The following is an 18,461-nucleotide window of genomic DNA, read 5'->3' on the forward strand; positions in this document are numbered from 1 at the left end:
TATTGTACATATTACCAACACACAGCCGTTAGTTCAATCAGATGGAGTAATGTTGAGTTGTATTAAAATATTCCCGATATGCTGTGAAGTATCATTTTGATAAGTCTTGCCCTTTGCACTGAGTCATTTTAATGATACTTTTCTTGGTTTGAAGTTATTCTTATAATTGCCAATTTATTTATCAAGACTTTGGAAGTTATAAAATGGGACTGTCCAAGCCTTCTCATGTCATCCAAGAAATTGTAGCGGCTTATCTGCAGCGACTTTACACCAGCCCGGTAAAAACCAAAGCCGCAACAAGGTAATTACACGTTTAATAGTTACATTCATTGACACAGTTTCGATGAACTAACTAAGGTATTCGATAACTCCGTTTTAACAAAACTATCTAATTTCAGCTGCGTTATCACTGCATTGGGGAATCTCACAGGTCAGAAACTGTCCAATGTAAAATTCATCAATCAAGACAGCCTTATGGCATTTGGCTTGTTTGGGTGAAGCATTTTGTAGATATAAAGTAAATATCATTTCTCGATATTCCAGTAGCTCTAATTTCCTATCTCCGTGATTTCTTGCAGATTACTCTTCGGTGGTACCGTACCGCATTATTTTTATAAATATGTTCGTTTAATTACAAAAAATCCATGGGGAATTTTGCTCATTGAGAGACTTTTGTACACACCGATCTTCCAAGGAGCAACGCTTTATTTACTCGCTTGGTTAGAGGTACGTCTTAATTTGCTAACGGAAAGATTCTAAAGCAATGCGAATTAATGCTCCAATTTTCTAGGGCAAGTCACATGAAGCTTCCATGAAACAGACACAATCATTATATGTGCCTGTACTTGCTGCTAATTTGAAATACCTGACGTTGTTGCAGTTTCTTAATATAAAATATGTTCCGCCAATGGTAAGATGAGTATTGCTATAAAATATATAAAGTAGCAAATATCGGTACATAATCAAAGACTTTGGATTACAGCTACATGTTTTGGTCCTAAATCTTATCAGCTACTTCTGGACAACTTTCTTAGCCCATCTGTGGATAAAGTCCATGAAAGACCGAAGCAGTAGCAAAGTAAGCAAGAAGACATAATCAGATTTATACCGTGAGATCGTCCAAAGTTGTTATCAGTTTGGGTGAAGGAATTCGAGTATAAATATTCGCAAAACATTTCTTTAATTATTTCCTGCCGAGATGATTTTTGTTTTCATTTTTAATCATTCCATGCACTACTGCAAAGTGCAAATTTCTTACCGATCACCTCGAACTCCTGGTTCAAGAATTGTTCCTTTTATTTTCGCAAGCTTACCAGAATGGCATTTCTGAAACGGGAAGAACAATGTATATCAAAAAGCATAAGTGAGGCCTTTGTACTCCAGGGGGTATTATTAGTTACAAGTTAATTTCTACATTGTTATATTCAATAAATCGTTTTAGCGGTTACTTTAGTCGTCTCTCATTGAAGCGAAGCACTGTCCTAGATAAGCATTTCGATTTAATCACACAACAACAATACATATTATGTTACAGATATATTTAGAATTTCCACTTTAACCACAGTAACATTTTACGTCTGGAAATGCGAGCTATGAGTATTTTACCGTTAACAGCCAAGGTGATGTGACAATGCGACGCTAAATCAATCATAGTGTATTGAGTATTAGCTATTTGTAATGTGATCTTGTCAGAAGAAACATTTAATTCGTAAATTGATTTGACACACACCTTGGTCTCATGCACGACATTCGAACGTGTCAGTTAATCGGTGTTGAAATACCAACTGACACCGATGGCCAATAACTCTTTGGACAGTACATTTCGAATATTTACTATTGCTACGCACAGTTTCTTAGTAACTTCCTCTAGTTGTTACAAACAACGTAGATTCCATGTGAAAGATTTAGTCAATTATGTCTTTTGTTATGCTGCCTGGCACCAGGGCCATAAACCAGTTGCAGTGACTAGTATCTCATCGAAGGAGTATTTTAGATTAACTTAAATAACTGTCGAGTACTACTTAGAATTTCGTTTACCGGTCGAAACGAAGGGACTGCTACCAGTGAAATGGTCGACAGAGAGCAAAACTTGATAAAACTAGTGCCCACCACTTAGGATGACCTCGAAGAATAAATTAGGGTTAGTTTTTCAATGTATATAAATAACTATGTACACGCGGAACGGGTTTAGGTAACATTGCACTAAAATATCGAATCACAATAATATGAAAAATTGGTCGATTCAATAGGGGAGATCCTGCACTATCTAATTATCGATTGAATCGTGTAAACTTGACTAGACTGTGTTTGTATAACAAACAATCACACCTATAAGTGATGACTCATACTTGACGCAGGGCTTCGCAAGTTCTTGTAATCCAGATTCGAAGAAATCAGTGAATCGGATAAATAATTTCCTCAAGATGGTACATCGAATCTTACAAGGATTTGCGACCCAACGATCAGACTACAATAGTAGTAGAGTGGACTAGAAAGAAAGAGTGATTACGTATAAAAGAAATAAATTAATTAAACAGTCACCAGGGTACGAGACAACCAAATCACTATTTGATGACTAGAATGACAAGGCTGCTGTCTACGAGCCTCTCTTTGGAATGATTATTGCTCTTGTTCGTCGAGGCTTGCATATTCAGTAAACACCGTTATTACAAAGATCAAGGACTCAACGGAAGACTATGGTCTCCGTTTCCACTTGAAGCCATTAACCGTTTCACTTGGAATGTGCAAAAGCTACGTGAAGAACTCACTTCGCATAACGTGAATGACCTAAATTGACCTAATCCTTGCACAAAGGATGACATAAAATAATGGTGATTCGCTAAGTAGCCTCCGAAAGGAATTCCTAAAGGTGACAGGACTCGTTTATCTCCATCACACAAATTAGTTCTTGCACAAAACTCTTCACTGACGACAAAAGTCGTAACCTTAACTCTGGACTGTCAAATAACTTGACTCATGCATTGAATTTAACACAATCCCTGCAATAGTCGCAGAAATAATACAATACCTCTTTGCACATAATACCACCATCCAGGTAAATCTTTCTTACAGCCATTGTCGAATATTCCCAATCGGGTAGACATTGGACTGTAGACACTGTGGTGAACTCAACGAGAATTTAGGTTCTAGACAAAAAAAAAAAGGAAAAATAAATACTTTAAGGATTCTCCAGGTTAATTCAACGAACATACGATGGGCTGCGACTCGGAGAATGACTCGAACGATGACTCGGGCTGGACCAGTCGGTGTGTCTGCTGCTTTCCGAACTGCTTGGCGATGATGGTGGAGATGGTGTGGGCCGATGATAAGGAATCGGTCGTTTTCTAGCACTGAAATTAACGCCGGTTGTTTACTCAGACAAACCAGGCATGCATCGTTAGTCACTCTACTTTACAACTATGAAAAAACCAATAACTTTTGCTTCATTTGTCAAGACTGTACATATTGAATATTTATGGAGCACGAATTGCAGATTATGTTATGTATTTACTGAGACAAAAATCTTAATTTTTCGGTCATTAAAGTAGAATGACTCCCTAATAGATCAGTTAAAACAAATTAGTAGCAACGGTTCATTCACTCGCACGAACTAGATTGGTGCATAATTAATGTTACACTACAAGACAGGTAAGAAATACCAAAGTGTAACATTAGTTACGTACTAACCCAAAATGCCGGAAAGACTTTATCGTCCAGTTTTCGGGTCCTCCGAGTTTTCCAGGGCGAGTATTAACTGACAATTTATTGACGATGTTATTTTATGTACTCACAGTGATCTGGATTTAGCTTCGAATAACTTTTTACGGGGAAAAGCGCTGTTACAGGAAGGTTAGGTTTACACGAAGGGCACGCTGATAAAGACACATCGGGAGCCAAAGCCACGTGCTGGGTCAGGTGTGTGGACATGCAGTGACTCTAAAAAGAGTTAGGAAAACGTAAAATCTGCATTCTATTCGACAATAAGATTTTCAAGAACTTACCTCTTTCAGGAACATACATGGAGGAGAAACAGTGTCTATCAATGGCAACGTAAACGTAAGAAACTAAAAAAACTAGGCACGAGCGATTCGTCATCTCTGTTTTATTCGGAACTTAAAATAAGACAAACGGATGATCACTACTGTTCTCATTGACATATAAGATAACCTGACAAGCTGATAAACGCATGCTGCATATTTTCTAGCATTTCGTTTGGAGGTTTCGATAGCCCCTTGAGACGCTCGTCAGGGTGTGTTTAATACAAGGTTAAGTTGCACTCAGAGGTGAAAAAAAAAAATAGAAAGACACCCAAGAGCTCTTTGAAGAATGCGAAACCTCCCCAGACACTTGCTTCGGATGAGCAACCGGACGCCAGTGTTTTAATTTACCAACTTAAATTAAACTGATAGTAAAGTAAATCCAATAAAAGATTAGTCTACGGCGCGGCATAGAATCGTTTGCGTTTTCCACGGCACAAATATATAGGATAGGACTGCATTCATCGACTGCTCCAAGTTGCTCTATTTTTCACAGTATGCACGTGTGCATATATGGTATACGCATGACATTCTCTTATGTACATCTTCTCCAGTCTGCCTCGGAGTGGCTTTCATTCCCTCACCCTCTCTCCATTATTCCGTCCACAAAGTCCGAATTTTGATTTCACATTTCCGTCTGTTTTTTTATTTCTACCATTACGTAGGAAAGTAGTACAAATATCTGTGCGTAGCCATAACACTATCTTCTATGTCTCTCCCTCGATCTGTTTCTGTAGAATGCATAAATAGAAATTATTAGGCTTTTCCTGACTGCTTCAATCGCCCCAAGTTAACACAGCTCTTCATATCAAGGAATTGTGCAATAATCCATTATCTTCCGTTGTTATAAAACAACTCTATAGTTACTTGATACAACGAAGGTGTGTTCTTGGGACCATCGAAAGGTACTTCAATCTGATTCGATCTTCATTCGATGTGATCCTTTCAATTAATAACACAAGGAGAGTCTTCTCTAAGCCATTCGTTTATAGGACGTAGAAAAAAGCAAAAAAAAAAAAAATTGATGATTTCTTCCATCGAAGCTGCTCTAATCGCTTTAAATAAGCCTTCGAGGTCCATTTTTCGATTTCCTGTTGATCCGATTCGCTACTTATTCCTGGCACTACGGAATTACATATATATATTTCACGAGCCATGCAAACATAAAACGTAAATCTACATACTTGTCTAATCAATTTGAGAAATCGTTTAGCTCGAGAATTCCGAGTATTTACAAACTATTCTTGAACTTTCAGGAGCCTCGAGATGATCTCCAAGGCTACGATCGTTCACTAGAGGTGATCATCGATACAGAAACGGAGATCGCTTCGACCAAGAACGATAAATGAAGAAGAAGAAGCCGAAATTCTACGACTGACTGATTGTGGAACAGCAATTTTAACTTGGTGCACTGTTTACGATCAACGGCAACGAGTTAACTACTACAACAGATCTAACAGGACGTCGGGGGACTTACCTGGTAATGCGACGTCGGTCGAGGAAACTGGGCGAGCCGTGGCGACGAGGTATAGAGGGTGATCTTGATCTGCTGGAGGCCGAACTGCTCGACGTCGACCTGGAGGAACGACTGGAAACGCTGCTTGAAGAGCGCGAAGAGCTGGAGTAACTTCTGTGGCTGCGTCTGACCGAGCTAGAATAAAGTGTCGATTAATTAAAATTACTCTTTTTTGGGGTAACGCCAATTTGAATACTTAAAAAGCATAAAACATAAATTTGATATTTCGCGTTTTGAAGGTTCATGAAAAATGCAAAGACATTCATGTCCGGTAGTGTACAAGCGATGGTTCTTGCAACGAGTAACGTACCTAGTCGAGGACCTAGAGCTACTTCTGCTGTGGCTCCTTTTAGTCTTATTCCTGGACGTCCTGGAGGCGGATCTGGACCGACTGCCCGACTTCTTCGAAAGCGACCTGCTTCTGGACCTCTTGGAGAGCGACCGGCTCCTGCTCCTAGACCTCGACTTCTTCGGCGAGCCCGAGGGAGACTTTTTGGAACGAGAGACCGACCTCGAGAAAGAATGCTTTGACCTCGACCTGGACCTCGACCTGGACCTTTTGCTTCTAGGCGGCGACTTGGGCGACGTCTTCGACCTAACCGGAGACTTCCTCGGAGAGGGGGAGGACTTCTTCTCCCTGGACCTCGATCTGGAATCCTTGTCTCTCGACCTTGATCTCGACGTGCGCCTCTTTAGGGAGCCAGACCTCTCCGTCCTCTTATCCGGCGATCGGGACCCGGAATACGACCTCGACCTCGACTTGGATCTCGAGTATGACTTCTTCCTGGGCGAGTGTTTTCCGAACCCGAGAGGAGACCTGGACGCCGACCTCGACGGGGACTTCTTCTTCGTGGTCGAATGCGAGGGGGACCTGGAGGTCGAGCGGGAGATGGACATGTTCTTCGGGGAAATGTCCTTGGATTTTTCCGAGGCTCTCGAAGACGACCTGGACCTGGACTCCCGTTTGAAGGCCTTCGGCTCGAGCGCGGAAAGCTTCTCCTTCAGCACGTTGGTCTCTTTTGGGGACTTCGACGCTGACTTCCGAGCGGGTCCCTGGGGAGACTTCGAGGCCGAGCTCGACCTTGCCTCTCGCTTGCCTCTCGCCCCGTCGTTTTTGCTATTCACCTCCAGGACGACTCCACTCGTAGGTTTCGCCTCGATCCCCAGTTTCGAGGCGAGCGGCGACAGGGAGTTCTTCTTGGCGACCGGGGAGTCGGCCTTGTTGTTCGTCTTCAAGATTGGCGGAGCCGGCAGAGGAGGAGGCGACTCACTGGGGGAGCGCAGCTTGATCATGGCCTCCTCCCTGGTCAAAGGCAAAGCCGGCGAGGGCGATCTGCTGGACACAGGAGATCGTATCCCGGGTAGACTCTCGACAGGCTTGACGAGACCCTCCTTGGCCGGAACCGAGATTCGATGCACCACCTTCGGCGGCTCGTGGGGAAGAGCAATGTCCAGGACGCTCTCTTCCTTCTTTCCCGTCTTTAGCTTCACCGGGCTGATCACCTTCTTCCCCAGGCTCTCCCTGGCCTTCGCGGCCAGACCACTCTGCAGCCTCTTCAGGGTGTTGATCTCTCGAAGACGCTCCTCGTCCTCCGGCTTGGGCTCCTCCTCGGGCACGTCGGCCTCCTCCTCGCTCGAGGAACGCAGGCTCACCCTGGGCGCGACCACTTGCTGCGTCTTCCCGTTCTTCGAGGCCGATCTCGACTTCCGCTTCTTCTCGCCGTCCTCGGTTCTCTTCCTCTGGTCCTTCCTCTTGTCCTCCAGGATGTCCCGGTACCGTTCCGGGTTCTTCCACACCGGAGAGTAGCTCAAGCTGGATCGTCTGGATCGACTCTTGGACCTCCTCTCCCTGGACCTGTCCCTCCGGTCCCTGTGCCTCCTGGGCGACCTGGACCTCCGCCTGGACGCCGACCTCCTTCTCCTCCCTGGCGAGGCCCTGCGTCGAGAACCGTACCGCTCGTACCTGGACCGACTCCTGCTCCTGGAGTTCGAGTACCTGGTTTGCCTCCGAGGCGTCCTCGACAGACGTCGATGTCTCCTGGGGGAGGGCGAGGCGCGTCGTTGCCTGGAGTACCTCCTCGGCGACCGCCTCTCGGGCTTCCCTCTAGGTGGAGTCGTCGTTCGCCGAGGCGTCGCCGATTTTTGCGCTATCGGCGACCTGGAGGCGTTATCGCTCTTCTCTGGCTGCGGCCTCCTCGGAGATGACTCCTTACGCTTTCCTATCGGGGAGTCTTTGCGCTTAGCGACCGGCGACTCGTGGTGCTTGCTCCGGTCGGTCCTCTTCGGCGACCGGTTCCTCGAGGCTCGCTGCTTCGGCGTGGTCGAGCGCGATCTCCTTTTCGTTCTCTCGTTATCCGGCTTCTCCTTCTTCGACTGACTCTGCGACTCCGCCTCCCTCTGTTCGCGCTCCTTTATGCGCTTCTCCAGCTGCTCCAACTCCTTCCGCAGGTATTCGGTGCGCTTCCTCGAGCTCGCCGCCTCCTCGCCCGCCGCGGCCCCGGTACTCTCCACAGCCTTCTCGTGTTTGCTCGACTTTTTCGGCCTCTCCGGCGAGCTGAAACAACGGGAGGACCTCGCTTGCCGATTATGCCATTGAAGTAATCCACCGCAAGTAATCATCCAGATTACGTACGATAGCGCAAATCATGAAGAGCGAGGGAAGAAAATTAATCCGATAACCCAAAAACGACGTAATATCTCAAATTACGTATCACAACGTAAAGTGTAATTAAAGATAAGAGTGAATTAATAGTAAGATGATAACGAGACGTAATCTCTCAAAGTACCTATCGGAGGAGCTGTCGGTCGACTGGTGCTTCCTTTTGGCAGGCGGCTTCTTCTTCTAAAAGGACAGAGAAAACCGGATTATACAGGAAGTGCCGAGGTTAATCGGTGAACACCGATCATGCATACGTATCATCATGTGAAATCAATTCGACTGATAATATGGCGCAATGCTCATAGAGAATAAGAGGGGTCTGCCCGTTCGTGTCAATGGACTCTGTCAAGAGACGGTCCTTCCGGTCGATTTCGCAGTACCTTCACCCGAGGCTGCCGTTCGATCGAAAAGGCTTTGACATAATTAATAATACTCTAGAACCATTACGTAATGTCATGGGAGGAATTTTGTCCATGAAATTCCCATTAATAAAAAAATAAAAAAAAAATCATTTCCACGTGATACCCGCTTAGAAAGTGATTTTTTTTCATCCGGTATATCGCGAAAGGGGCAACTTCCCTCTCATTTGGTCAGAGCTTCCGGTCGCTATAGTGTTTGGTGCTCGACACAAAACAAGTGAACGCACAACAGTACTCGCAACTCGTACTCGATAATGAATTACGAATTATTATTACATTGAGTAGCGGCATGTCGGGTACTCACTCAGGGAATGTATCCTGTCAAATGGCGCTGATAATTACAAACAATACTGAGATTTACACTTTGAAATAATGATCGTTAAACTTGAAATCAAGGTTAAAAATCGGTTTTACGGAAATAATCAAGCCATGAGGTCATGCTTTATCCCACAAAGTGGGGAGGGGAGGCGGCAACGAAAAAGTCTAGGATCCAAAAGTCGATCGTCAACTAATTTCGGATATAGAGATTAAAGCTAGATGGTCGCATGCTCCCGCTTCTCGTGCTAATGTTCAGTCGAGGTACATATATATATGGACATGTTAATATATATATACATATATATATGCGTGTGTGTGGGTCTACTTGTCAATAGAGTTCGCCCTAAAATCTCCATTCCCTACCTCGTGCTTGTCTTTAGTCTCGGCTTTGGCTTTCTTCTTCCGTTTCTTCTTCTTTTTCTTGGACTCGTTCTCGGAGGAGCTGAAAGCGAAATCGGCAGGGTCAGACATAGTCGATTGAGGATTAAAACCAGGTATATGAAGAGTTAAAAAAAAAAAAAAATGTTAACCGACGAAGTTCCCCCCGAAGAAGGGAAACGACGTTACCTCGAGGTACGATCCCCGTAAACGTGCCAAAAGGAGTCGTACCTGCTGTCGTCGGACTCTTCGCTGGAGGAGCCACTTTCCGAGGAGGTCACTTCGGCCTTCTTGTGCCTCTTCTCCTTCTTCTTCTTCTTCGACTTGTCCTTCTTCTTCGTGGACTTGGGCGACTCGGACCTAGGAAATTCGGCGATCGTTAGCGAGGTCGATTAGAGCGCGCGACTCTCGATAGCGGAGGATAACGATTCGCTCGTGTGTAAGAAAATCCCGCCAGCGGACGTAATCCGGAGATGGTCCCCCGGGAAGTGCGTGTCCTCCCGCCGAGAGAACAAATAAGCTGGAAAATATGTCCATACTCCGGTGCGCGTTTAGACGTAGAAAACGTAAAGATATCGGCACGACGTGCGTAATCGCGATTGCGATACGCGCACACGTGGAAGGTGGTCGGAAAAGTGCCTTTTCTCGTGTACTCTACTCTTGGGTAGGTGAACAATGTCGATAAGGTGCCAAGAAACGTCCTGGGAGATCCATGATAATCCTGCCGAAAAATTAGTCCACCTCGATACGAGACTTTCAATAGTGCGACCTGGAAATGGCACTCCAAGATCTTCGATATGAATTTCATATAAATATATCTTAATCACGATTACCGTGGATCTCCAGGCAGGCTTCGCATAGCTTCGATATATCCGAGAAATTGGCGGTGGGAACTGTGATACAAAAAAAATAAATAAATAAATAAATAAGATAGATCTTCAGGGCTGAGGAGTACCAAAACGCAGGGACGAAACGAGCGTAGCTATCGTTCAAATTAAATGGGCATCGATAGCGCATTGACTCCGATCGATCGGTAAACCGTTCCCCTTTAGAAACTTCAGCCCTTACGGCGGATTGAAGACGATAAAATAAAAAATAAAAAAAAGCGACCAATTTCAGTGAAAAGCCAATACGTGAAGACCAAGTTCTAAACAACAAGGGGGACAGTTTTCTCATTTTATACTAACGAGTCAATCGCAGTAAATCTTTCATTTGAAAGATATGGTTTCTCGTGGAATTTCCCTCTTCCCCGATCTCTGCACGAGGGATCTCAAAGTGATGAAAAATAAAGCAAAACCAGATCTTCCAAGGATATGTAACAAATACGTAACGAGTATATATCAAGTACGAGGAGTATTGATATAAATATGGGATTAGCATTACCTTGATAACCATCGTTAGGGACGGACTTGTCGGAAAAAAAATAGAGAGATGACATTAACAACAAGCTTCATCGGTAACAACAGAGAGATAGAAACGCATGACTACCGTTTGACAAATGGTGCAACGATTATTTCCTTTCTTTTTAAATCGGTGCTCCTTTCCCCGTCAAGTGTACAATTTCGAGGCCTAAACGGGAAGAACGAGGACACTCTCGGAAAGAGTCCCCTCCTCGTCATTTGAAACGTGCCATTTGACAAAAATCATTGAACCGCCTCCTAGAAGACGTCGGGACGGACCCGAGGCGGGAGGTTCGAGTTTCCTCGAGGAAGGATACGAATTGTAGAAAAAAGAAAAAAAAAAAAGAAGAAAGAACAGAATGTTAGGACGAGACAATTAGGTCCATTATCAAGTTTCAAAGCGAGATCTCTGACGTCACTTTCACATTACCTTAACGCTGCCTTCCACGTAAGAACCTCGGAGCTTCCCGGCCCGGGTCGAAAACGCGCCGACCGTCGCGGCAACCGCCCGGTCGATCGGCGATTCCGCGAGCGGCCTCCCCGTGGGAGACTAGCCAGGAGACGAGCACTTACCTACAGGGCCGGAGGCCGGGGCGGCCTCCCCGGTTCTCATAGAATCTCTTTCGGGCTCCCCGACGGAAGGGAGGACGTGTACGAGGAACGGTACCAGCGAGGGAACGAGAGAACGGGGGGAAGGCGCGTCCTCGCGGCCCGACGGGTCGCGAGGGAAGCCACTACGGGAGCTCGGTCCCGGGAACCGGACCGGTCGTCCCGTCCTCCAGGAGTCGGTGTTGCCAATGCTCCCGATTTGTCGGGAGATTTTCTCACTTATGATACCAGTAAACGAAAGGAGGAGGTTCTCGATCCGACTCGTCCCCATGAGTGTACATATATGTACATAAGCATGCAGTGCCATAATTAGACAAGTGTAACAGGTGCACTCAAAACAGAGCCCACTAAAAGGGAAATACTATCCCCTAGATGAAACTCTTGAAATCTCCGAATTTTGTTTCAAACCTCCCGATATTTCCTCGAACCTCCTCCCAAGAAAATCTCTCTCCTCTTGTCCCGACCCAGGGCAACGCCGCTCGGAGCGACAGGGAGCGGTCCGGATCCCGCCGACTTCGGGGCGGCCGGGCCGCGCTTTACCTCTCGCGCTTGTGCTTCTTGGCTTTCTTCTTCTTGGAACGGCTGCCCGACCGCTTCCTCTTGGTCTTCCTCTCAGCAGGGGCAGGCGGCACCTCGGGCGTCTCCGCCGCCGGGCTGGGCGTCCTTACGAGCTCGTAGACCTTCTTCGCGGCCGCCCTGGCCTCGGCCTCGCGGGCGTGCCTCTCCGGGTCTAAACTGCTGCCCTCCACGAAGTACTCCGAGATGCCGAAGGCCTCCCTCAGCTTGGCGTTCTTCTCCTGCTGCGCTTCGGCGATCTGATGGGTCTCGCGAACGCTGAAAAAATTACGGAACCATTGCTAACAAAATTCACCAAATTGGGGGACTTCAAGGTTGAGCGGAGGCGCTGAGAAATTTAAGGTGATATGAAAGGGACATTCTATTGTAGGATTATTTTCATTTTCCTGGGTCAACCGACGTGCCCCACCAGGCTCGCCTGAATCGATGCCCTAATGCTATATCTTGGATACTCAAGTGGTAAATTCTTTTTCTGCGTATACGTTTACACCCCTGCGCGTTGCCACCGGATCAATACGATCTATTCTCCCTCTTTCTCTCCCTGGGTCTACCCTCGAGGGGTATCGCCCTTCGTATCGGAAACTCCCCTTTCGACGCGGCACGCCGTGACGTTTCGTCACCGGGTCGAATAACCTCCTTATTTGATTTTTGTTCGGTTAGCCCGAGGATAAACATGCGGATCCACAAAGCGATATGTCCTGTCAGAAGGGCCGATGGATAGCAACTCTCGAGGAGCTCTCAAAGACGACCCAGAAGAGGTTCACCTGACAACCGATCGCACCCTGGTCCTGCGCGCGCCGGACAGGAGATGCAGCTGGATCCTCTTGCAGCAGCAGCAGTGCCTCTTCCCCGCGTTGTATCCTTTGACCCTTCTCTTGCGAGTGCGTTTCAGAACCTTCAGCCTGTCCAGGAAGAAGCTCCCCCGCCAGAGTCTCTCGAAGAAGGCCCTGCCATCGGCAGGTCCCCGCCCCCTGGCAGGCTTCCCGGTCTTCGCCGTTCCCCCTGGTCCAGGTTGCAGCATCTCCATTTTTCGATTCCCTCCTCCCTCCTCGAGGGTCGAGGATTACCGAGACGAAGGAAAAACCACAGGAGAAGTCGTCGTCAACGGAGTCGCCGGGCACGTAGGTCCCCCTCGGCTCCAGGTCTCGTCTGCATCCTGCATCCGATCTCGACGTCCTCCACCGTCATTAATCGTCCGTCGATCAGCGGGGCAGGAAGTCGACATCTCTCCTCGCGGCCCTCCTTAAACGTTCCCGCAGAGGAAATCCTCCCTAAGTGATTTCCGATCCGGCAGTCTGGGGGAATTAGAATCAATTAGCTCGGCTTCGGGAGTTCCCATGCAAATTATTCGCGGCGAGGTTTAATCCCCGCGCAGGGGGAGGATCCCCCCGTTGTCTTAATGGCCTCCCGGACCCCGTGGAGACTCTTTTGTCCGCCGTTTCTGCTTTAACACCGGCGGAACGACCAGAAGGGAAACCGTCTCTTCCGATTGCTCCTCTTCCTCCTCTCTTCTCCTCCCTGAAGAACGTCGTTTTCTTCCTCCCCGACTCCTCGTGTAAATTGTAAAAGCACCTTCCGAGTCGCTCCTCTTCCTCTTTCCATATAAAACATGTACCTTGGGTAAGTTGAAACTTGTTTTCCTCTTCGGGTCTCTTCAGCCTCCCTCCGTTACCTTATTCCACGTTAACGAGTTCACTCAAGTAAAATCGTCTTGTTATAAAATACCGTCCATCTCTTCCGATCAGCTCTCGGATTTATTGTCGATCATCATCCCGAGTCCTTTCGTCCTTTTATCCTCCTCTTCGATTACTATATCCCTCCTTAAGCCTAGTTTAAGTTGCGTTCCAGGGAAGACATTGGATCAGGCACGTTAACGCGAATCTCTCGCGTGGGATTCATCTCCATCGCTCGTTTCATTGTTAACAATTAAATTATTCACGGCTTCGCCGTTGGAGACCCACGGATTTCGATTACAAAATTCGGATCGAATCGGATATACAGATTTCAATCCTAAAACTCGGGTTAAATCCCGCTTATCGCTAATGGAAGAGCCTCGTTCTTAACATCATCTAAGTTTTCTTATTTTGTACGTTCAGCGAAATCCTGAGAATTTCGAGGAATAGGTCGTCGACTGCACCTTCGAGATACGTCGTCGAGGCGGCCAATCGATACGGGAAGTGTAGCTTAAGTATCAATACCTATCGACTAGTTAGATTAATATATCTGTTAAACACTAATGGAAGACTTGTGTGATTTTGAGAGAATTCTCGACCGGTTACATTTTACGTTTCCTGTTTTTTTTTTCTTTTTCCTTTTGTTTTACGGCCCCGCGGAGCGCGTCGCGTTAGGACGACGCGTGGCGTCGCGGTCGCGGTCCATTCTCATACTGATGCGAGGGATGCTGGATCCCGGCCTCGGTCCCTCTCTCTCGCTCTCCCGGGGTCCGTAGCTCGTCGTCCTTCTCGCATACCCTTCCTCTTCTGACTCCCTTTCCTACGCGAGGGCGCCGGCGCCGGGAAAAGTCGATATCTGGGAAACGCGAGAGGGGGGACCTCGATCCGGGGCCGGCCACCCCCGCCCAGGAACGGTTCTTTCGTTTTCCTTCCCTCTGAATCTTCACTTTTCGTCACTATTCGGTTCTTCTCTTTCCCTCCCTGATTTTCCATCAATCTCACTTGAACGTCTCATCTACGTAGTATTTGGACGAATCCTTCGCATTATAGTAACGGAGGCCAAACCACGTCTGGGATCTGACGATGATCCCACATCATACTGTTTATACATGTATCGATTGGAATCTCTTCGAGGACATTTTCTAACGGTGCAGATTTTTCAGGAAATGAGAGATAAGGGTTCTATTCGGAGATTGTGCACAAAACGTTTTCAAAGAACAAAGACAGCATGGGTTGGTAGTAAAGGTTTAGCGAGAGTGGGACTTGGCAATTTTTGGATTGACTTACTTGACTCGGCCAAATTCGTCGCGAGGAGTTGGCGGCTTGGCATCGGTGCCCAGTAACATGGATCGGTAGGACTCGACTTTCTTCTTAACCTCCTCTGGAGTGGATCTGAAAAAGAGTGAAGGTTTTGCGCATGAGAGTGAGCCCCATTTTCTGGGATTTATAAGGCAAGGGCTTTGACTTCATCTAACTTCGGTATTTAGGTACCCAACTCTTCTCCCTCGCTTAGAACTATGTCTTTATTGAAGCCAAAGACATGCAGCTCAAATCCTATTGATACTTTCAATCCTATTAGAAGTTGGGGATTTAAAGTATGTTTAGGAGGTTCTACTTAAAAAAACTGACTCTAAAGGAATAATGATGCCCTTGTAAAAATTATGACTACGTCGTACTGCACGAATAAAGTCATTTGACCAAATGTATAATTTAGAAACTAAATAATTATAGTGTAACGCAAGTGAACGTTAATTGAAAGGTCCACTTTCAGAAAAAATACCAACCCTTGTTCTTCCAGTATGTCTGCCAGTTCGGCGCACTTGACCTCGATTTTGCGTTTCCTAACATGGTCTAAAATTTCTTTGTTCGGTTGCTTGTTCAATTGATCCAACTTTCCCTCATCGCCCTTGTAGCTGACTTTGTCCTTATTCTTCCGCACAACAGCCCAGTTTCGCTGCACATGGCCATTTGTGCCGGAGCCTCGAGGGGTTTGAAGACCAATTCCATTATACATTTTCAATTAAATCTGAAAAGACAAATGGATCGTGTCAAGTGGATATCAAAGTCTACCAGAAATCCTGGCAAGGCTCACGATTATTGCGCAATGCACCTGGCACATGTACATAAGTTATTTAGAACCCGATACAATGCTAAGCAATATAAACACTTAATGGACTTAATGTCAACTACATCATGAGCCTTTACATTAGAATTTATTTGCATGGAGCGTAAGCAACGTTCCTTTAAGGTCAAATTACAAAAAGTAAGTATTTCAGGTGACCCATTCGTCTACATATTGAAACATTAAGAAGGACCAAAGCCCATGCATCGAAAAACCTAGCGAAAGGTTGTCGGGTACAATATTTCTGCTAATATCTGCGTACCAAATAAGGCGGTGCGCTTACTTCCGAATGAATCGGTTAACGACTGATAGAGTCGGAAATTTTCCCGAGAGAAATAATTTAGAATTCGACGTGGAATTTAGCAGGTGTGAGTTGTAAACTCAGAAGTAACGCGTAAAATTGACGTAGGTTACAGACAGAAGTGAAATCGTAAGTAACGCGCTTCGCTAGGGAGATACAAATAGGCTTTAGAGCTTAGGTTAGAATTGACCGCACGCAAATCAATTATCGATCGGCGGAATACTGCGCCACTTTTTGGAGGCACCAGTCGCTGCTTGTCGGGGACTTACCTCCGCGCGAGGCGTCGCGACGATCACCGCATCCGCTCTGCCATCCGCGTCCGGATTAAATCGCGTGATATATCGAAAGATCCCGCAGGAAATCGTAACGAGGAAATACTAACGAGCCGCAACGAATGCCGCGTTCAGCTGGCGTTGCCGTTTTCACGAGACCCTTCGCTCGCCACCGCCAGGTGGCTCCAAGCTTCAATTTGCGCGACTGATCGAAGTGTACGCGTGCGTACTAGAAGGCGGAAGAACGCGCGCTTTTTAAACGTGATAAGGGCGATTCAGACTATTCATGACTAGTGTTTTTAAATTTTCGAGAATTTAAATTTATTAATGCGATTTACTGGATCTGGACAGCAACTCGGTCAATATTTTTGCTTAGCTGTTTAATGAGAAGCAGCAGGTTTTATACAAACTTGGAGAAAAGCTCCATTGAACATTCGTTAACTTCTCGTATTCTCCAGTTTGCATACTTTTAAGTCGTCAGAACAATGTTTGTACTTTTCAAACGATTTCTCGTTTTCTAAATAATCTCTACTATTTATATTCACACATGCACAACGAAACCGATGTGCTGATTTATCTTCGAACAGCAACTGAGGGATGCCCTCCCAATCTCGTTGAATGCCACCACTGAGGAATACAAATAGGAAAATTATACTAAGATTACAAGTAGAATTAACGGAACAAATTTTGAATGGCAAGTAAATCATTTTACCTATTCTGTGAACACCATACGGTGGTTCCTGTATCTGCTTTCCACTCTACGTTACAAGGTGGAAACATTTCTTTTTGCTTTTCCAAATCCATCTTTATATTTTGTGCTTCCGATAGTTTCTCTTGTAGTTTATGAAATTCCATCGTTGGATTCCCGTCAGGTCCGTAGAATCGACCAATAAGTTTCCCTAATGAAATCCAATATTATTATCTAAATAAAATATCTGTTTAAGGGTTCATTCTACTGTACAGTATTATTGTCATTAGCACGGATACCTTTATAAATATAAGTCTTATCATAGAACTGTACCCAATCTTGTAAAGATTGCAACTGATTCGGTAACAGACTGCTAACGTCATCGGTGAATTCATCAGAATCAAAATTTCCAGTTATAAAAGCTAATGAACCGTCTTGTCCTATGGATTAATATACACACAGAATTATGTACGAACTTTGGTTAAAACACCAGTAAACTATTTTGATTAAAAATTTAACCTGTAAAGCCATGATAATTAGCACCAGGTTCATAATGTCTTGCTCCAGTTGAAACGTCATAGACTCGGCCCAGTATAGCCAAGTACAAGCCCTTATCTAGATTCGTATATTGCTTTAACTCTTCTTTAGTGAATAATCTGTCTGACCACAAAACACTTCCGCCGATCTGCCATAACATCTTGAAAAATAGATCAAATGGTGCTAGTCCTTTAAAACTATCTACGCTTTTTGAAATATAATAAAATACTGGCGTTTTAAATGTTATGGCTTCCTTTAGAGATTCAACACTATTATATCCCGATTTCCAGCAAAATAGTGACACGGTAAATATTATAAACAGTACATGAATGTTCTTAGAAAACATTGTAATCGAGCAGCTTTCTTGATGTTGCACGATGGATCTATGGATGTACAATTAAACAATTTCTATTTTACATTGGTAAACAGCTGTTAGCTATCTTTTAGTCTATTCTGCAACATTTTTTATTGCCAATACTGCTGGTATTTATATTAATACTGTTTACAACCGTACGTTAACTTGACGTAACCATTTCCAGTCAACTGCAACCAACCTTGCATTTTACTTTCACCGAATCCATGAAGCAAAGAGAATCAGAGAGAGTGGAAGCTGAAAGTATACGGGTAGCAGCGCCATTCATCGGTTTACTATGAAAGTTGAAGAGACCAAATTGAAGGCTGAGACTCGAAAGTATTTGCATAATTTCACAAGTGCGGTAAATTATTTGATAGAAAATGTTGGAAGAAACGTGCACCAAACGCTATTTAAACATCAGTTTTCGTCGTTGTTACCGATAGAACCGAAATAAAATGGCGTCGGTGTTTACACAATCTATAAAACCGAGGTAAGATAGAACGTGTAAACGCACCAAATTGGCACCTTTACCCAGATACGTAATAGAAATGCAGCGTGCCTCCACCGCTTGGTCGATCGACCCAGAGCTGCGATTCTTCCA

The 18,461-nt window shown here is 45.3% G+C and overlaps 3 protein-coding genes across 5 annotated transcripts; 1 reads left to right on the top strand and 2 right to left on the bottom strand.

Annotated features, from left to right (window-relative positions):
- Positions 1 to 5: 5 nt before the first annotated feature.
- On the top strand, positions 6 to 1,447 carry LOC105696848 (peroxisomal membrane protein 2). Its single transcript, XM_012419625.2, has 5 exons — positions 6 to 301; positions 399 to 494; positions 579 to 726; positions 791 to 910; positions 983 to 1,447. Exons 1-5 carry the CDS (start codon positions 204 to 206, stop codon positions 1,094 to 1,096), a joined length of 576 nt encoding a protein of 191 aa, XP_012275048.1. The 5' UTR covers positions 6 to 203; the 3' UTR covers positions 1,097 to 1,447.
- LOC105696845 (serine/arginine repetitive matrix protein 2) lies at positions 1,372 to 16,427 on the bottom strand. 3 transcript variants are annotated; one of them, XM_012419618.2, is made up of 11 exons: positions 16,278 to 16,427; positions 15,370 to 15,611; positions 14,873 to 14,977; positions 11,877 to 12,170; positions 9,559 to 9,687; positions 9,313 to 9,391; positions 8,340 to 8,395; positions 5,864 to 8,107; positions 5,515 to 5,688; positions 3,213 to 3,350; positions 1,372 to 3,146 (listed from the first exon to the last, which is right to left on the bottom strand). In XM_012419618.2, exons 2-11 carry the CDS (start codon positions 15,597 to 15,599, stop codon positions 3,140 to 3,142), a joined length of 3,456 nt encoding a protein of 1,151 aa, XP_012275041.1. In that variant the 5' UTR covers positions 15,600 to 15,611; positions 16,278 to 16,427; the 3' UTR covers positions 1,372 to 3,139. The 3 variants fall into 3 exon arrangements, with proteins under 3 accessions (XP_012275041.1, XP_012275040.1, XP_012275042.1); XM_012419617.2 differs by having other exon boundaries at positions 1,372 to 3,350; XM_012419619.2 differs by lacking the exons at positions 1,372 to 3,146; positions 3,213 to 3,350 and adding an exon at positions 4,086 to 4,768.
- A 149-nt stretch (positions 16,428 to 16,576) lies between these two features.
- On the bottom strand, positions 16,577 to 18,063 carry LOC105696774 (neuferricin). The gene is made up of 4 exons (XM_012419497.2): positions 17,488 to 18,063; positions 17,268 to 17,408; positions 16,993 to 17,179; positions 16,577 to 16,907 (listed from the first exon to the last, which is right to left on the bottom strand). The coding sequence occupies exons 1-4, from the start codon at positions 17,849 to 17,851 to the stop codon at positions 16,718 to 16,720; spliced, it is 882 nt and encodes a 293-aa protein (XP_012274920.1). The 5' UTR covers positions 17,852 to 18,063; the 3' UTR covers positions 16,577 to 16,717.
- Between the last annotated feature and the right edge of the window lie 398 nt (positions 18,064 to 18,461).

This window comes from Orussus abietinus, unplaced genomic scaffold (genome assembly GCF_000612105.2).
Source record: "Orussus abietinus isolate OABI.00-Male unplaced genomic scaffold, Oabi_2.0 scaffold16, whole genome shotgun sequence".
Taxonomy (NCBI): domain Eukaryota; kingdom Metazoa; phylum Arthropoda; class Insecta; order Hymenoptera; family Orussidae; genus Orussus; species Orussus abietinus.

What these genes read in the sequence shown, in the direction of transcription:
- LOC105696848 (XM_012419625.2), top strand. Translation starts at nt 204, where the DNA reads ATGGGACTGTCCAAGCCTTCTCATGTCATCCAAGAAATTGTAGCGGCT. An exon ending in AAAACCAAAGCCGCAACAAG is followed by an intron (nt 302 to 398) that starts GTAATTACACGT and finishes ATCTAATTTCAG; the next exon opens with CTGCGTTATCACTGCATTGG. An exon ending in ATGGCATTTGGCTTGTTTGG is followed by an intron (nt 495 to 578) that starts GTGAAGCATTTT and finishes GATTTCTTGCAG; the next exon opens with ATTACTCTTCGGTGGTACCG.
- LOC105696845 (XM_012419617.2), bottom strand. Translation starts at nt 15,599, where the DNA reads ATGTATAATGGAATTGGTCTTCAAACCCCTCGAGGCTCCGGCACAAAT. An exon ending in AAGAAGCACAAGCGCGAGAG is followed by an intron (nt 9,688 to 11,876) that starts GTAAAGCGCGGC and finishes CGAATTTCCTAG; the next exon opens with GTCCGAGTCGCCCAAGTCCA. An exon ending in AGACTAAAGACAAGCACGAG is followed by an intron (nt 8,396 to 9,312) that starts GTAGGGAATGGA and finishes CTGTCCTTTTAG; the next exon opens with AAGAAGAAGCCGCCTGCCAA.
- LOC105696774 (XM_012419497.2), bottom strand. Translation starts at nt 17,851, where the DNA reads ATGTTTTCTAAGAACATTCATGTACTGTTTATAATATTTACCGTGTCA. An exon ending in TAAGACTTATATTTATAAAG is followed by an intron (nt 17,180 to 17,267) that starts GTATCCGTGCTA and finishes GGATTTCATTAG; the next exon opens with GGAAACTTATTGGTCGATTC. An exon ending in GTATGGTGTTCACAGAATAG is followed by an intron (nt 16,908 to 16,992) that starts GTAAAATGATTT and finishes TGTATTCCTCAG; the next exon opens with TGGTGGCATTCAACGAGATT.